Source organism: Monoraphidium neglectum (genome assembly GCF_000611645.1).
Source record: "Monoraphidium neglectum strain SAG 48.87 unplaced genomic scaffold scaffold03456, whole genome shotgun sequence".
Taxonomy (NCBI): domain Eukaryota; kingdom Viridiplantae; phylum Chlorophyta; class Chlorophyceae; order Sphaeropleales; family Selenastraceae; genus Monoraphidium; species Monoraphidium neglectum.
Window position 1 is genome coordinate 4997 of NW_014010173.1, and position 2408 is coordinate 7404.

At 65.8% G+C, this 2408-nt stretch overlaps 2 protein-coding genes across 2 annotated transcripts in view; both read left to right on the forward strand.

Moving 5' to 3' along the window:
* Positions 1 to 445, forward strand: part of MNEG_12818 (hypothetical protein) — a gene marked incomplete at both ends in the record, with an annotated part of 2387 nt that extends 1942 nt beyond the window's left edge. The window contains one exon of the mRNA XM_014038710.1: positions 71 to 445. Within this exon, the coding sequence (XP_013894164.1) occupies positions 71 to 445 (375 nt within the window). The remainder of the gene's footprint in view (positions 1 to 70) is intronic.
* A 959-nt stretch (positions 446 to 1404) lies between these two features.
* MNEG_12819 (hypothetical protein) lies at positions 1405 to 2285 on the forward strand (the record flags this gene model as incomplete). Its single annotated transcript, XM_014038711.1, has 3 exons — positions 1405 to 1507; positions 1697 to 2097; positions 2241 to 2285. The coding sequence occupies 3 exons, from the start codon at positions 1405 to 1407 to the stop codon at positions 2283 to 2285; spliced, it is 549 nt and encodes a 182-aa protein (XP_013894165.1).
* Between the last annotated feature and the right edge of the window lie 123 nt (positions 2286 to 2408).

A 2408-nucleotide genomic window follows, 5' to 3' on the forward strand; every position in this document is an offset into this window, starting at 1 on the left:
GGGCGGCGGCGGGGGTATCGGGGGAGCGGGGTTGGGGGAATTGCCAGAGGAGGACCTGGCGGCTGTGCAGGAGTTCATGGCGCAGAAGAGGTCGATTCTGGCGCAGCGGCTGGACTCGGACGAGGAGGAGGAGGGCGGCGGTGCCGCCGGCGCTGCGGGGCCGTCGGGGGCGGGGCTGCAGCAGCAGCAACAGCAGCAGCAGCAGGAGCCGGCGGCGCGGCCGCAGGCGGCGCGGGCGGCGGCTGCGGCGCGGCCGGGGCCGCTGGTGAAGGTGGTGGTCAAACCAAAGCGCAAGGCGGGGGCCGACGATGGGGCCGCCAAGCGCCAGAAGCAGCAGCAGGAGGAGGCGGAGGGCGATGAGGACAGCGGCGCCGGCGGCCTCGCCGGCCTCCTCGGCGACTACGGCAGTGGCAGCGGCAGCGGGAGCGGCGGGGGCAGCCCTTGAGTTGGGCTGCGGCTGTGTGCAGCTGACCTTGTACGGCGCATGTTGAGCATGTGGCGCGGCAGACGCCGCTGTGGGATGGGAATCGCCCGCCTGGAGGTTAACGACCAGCACGGCGACGCTGTTTGTTTTGGTGTCGCTGCAGTTTCGTGTTGCTGTCTGTTCTGGCGTTACCCGCAGGCCTGCTTGCCGCTGACTTCGTTGAATGCGTTTCTGAGATGGTGTTGTGCGGTTGGTTGCGGTGATACCAGCGCAGTGATGCGCCTGCTTGCTGCTTGTGTGCCTGCTGACCCGCCTGAGCCTGCCGTGCTGTGGCCATCTGTTGCTCTCCACCTATGCCTGTGTTGGGCCGTCCACAGCAGCGTCGCTGCTCAGCCGGCACCTGCAACGGTACCTTTCCAATCAGCCTGTAAGTTGCAAAACCAGTTGGCCTGTGAGTTGCAAAACCAAAAATGACTTGTATGCGCAGCCGACCCCGAACGCACACGCTTTGCATGCTGTGGCAACCGAGCGGTTGCCACAGGCTGCAGGTGCCACAAAAGTCAGATGAAAGCTGGAGCTACATCAGCAGTAAACGCGTTCCCTTATTAGTCTATTGAATCCTCGTGCACTGTGTTCAGCGCGCCACGAGTACGGTATCAGATCAAAACCAATCAGGTAGGCCGCTTGACCGCGAGTTGATGAGGTTGCGGCGGTTGTTCGATCTAAAAGCCTCTGGAGTGGTTTTATTGATATGTTATGCGATTGGGACAGCGAGTAGCCGCAGGCTGCAGCAGGTATCCAAGCTGACGCGTCGCCCTAGCTGCGGGAAGCAGCAGCGCGCCATGCAGACATAAAAATATAAATTAATTGCCCGAAAATTGGCTTCAGTGCAGCGGATTCCTCTTACGCCCCGTGTAAGGTACCTACTACCGCTCACCACTGCGGCCGGCAGGTTGGAGGCGTTGACCGCAGCCCCGCAGATGGCGAGAACAGTACGCCTGCCGGCGCTGCTAGCGCTGGCCCTGGTTGTGGCGGCAGCTTCCGCCCATGCTGCAGAGGTGGCGGCTGTTGCGACACCCACGGGTGAGTGAGCGGGTGCGTGACGTGCTCATAGCTGGCAAGGGCGCCTCCATGTACGAGGCACTGTGTCATATGCGTGCAGCTGGTGTCACGGGCTTCAACCTCCTGTTCAAGTTTCAAAAAACTATGGCCGGCCTGAAGATCCCACTGCCAACATCCCCTTTTCCACAGCCGCTGCCGCCCCTACTGCAGCTGGGGCTGCCCCTGCTGCTGCGGCGCCGGTCAAGCCTGAGGCTGCCCCCGCAGTGGCGCCCGCCGCCCCCGGTCCCGCCGCTGCCGCCAAGCCCAGCACAGAGGCAAAGCCTGCAGCCCCAGCTGCCGCGGCCCCTGCCGCCGCAGCCCCTGCCGCCGCGGCCCCCGCCACCGCGGCCCCCGCCGCCGCCGCCCCCGCCGCCGCTGCCCCTGCCAAGCTCGAGTCCGGCGCCGCCCCGGCCGCCGCACTCGCGCCCGCGCCCGCCGCCACGGCCGCCTCCTCCTCCCGCTGGGAAGCGATGCTTAAGAAGGTGGCGGGCATGCAGTCCGTGTGCAAGGCCATCACCGAGAAGTGGCGCTGCAACAGCGGCACGCAGCGCTGCCACTGGGACGACAACCAGGTGCGCGCCACGGCGCCCCCGTTGTGCGATGAAATCGGCCCGTTGGGAGGACGGGATCTGGCCCGACTTTTGCGCCATGACCTGGCGCGGCAAATGACGTATCAGAAGTCACGGTGGCTGCGTTGGGTCGTTGTCTGTCTCAGCCCCTGGCCAAGACGCGGCAGGCCGCACGGCACGCTGGCGCGTGACATGTGACGACTCCGTTGGTACCCGTGCCCTGGCTATTCAGAGCCCATGGTTCTGCAATTGACCTCTTGCCTGCCTCCTTGCCTCCTTTCCACGCCCGCCGCCCCGCCCACCCCTCGCCCTGC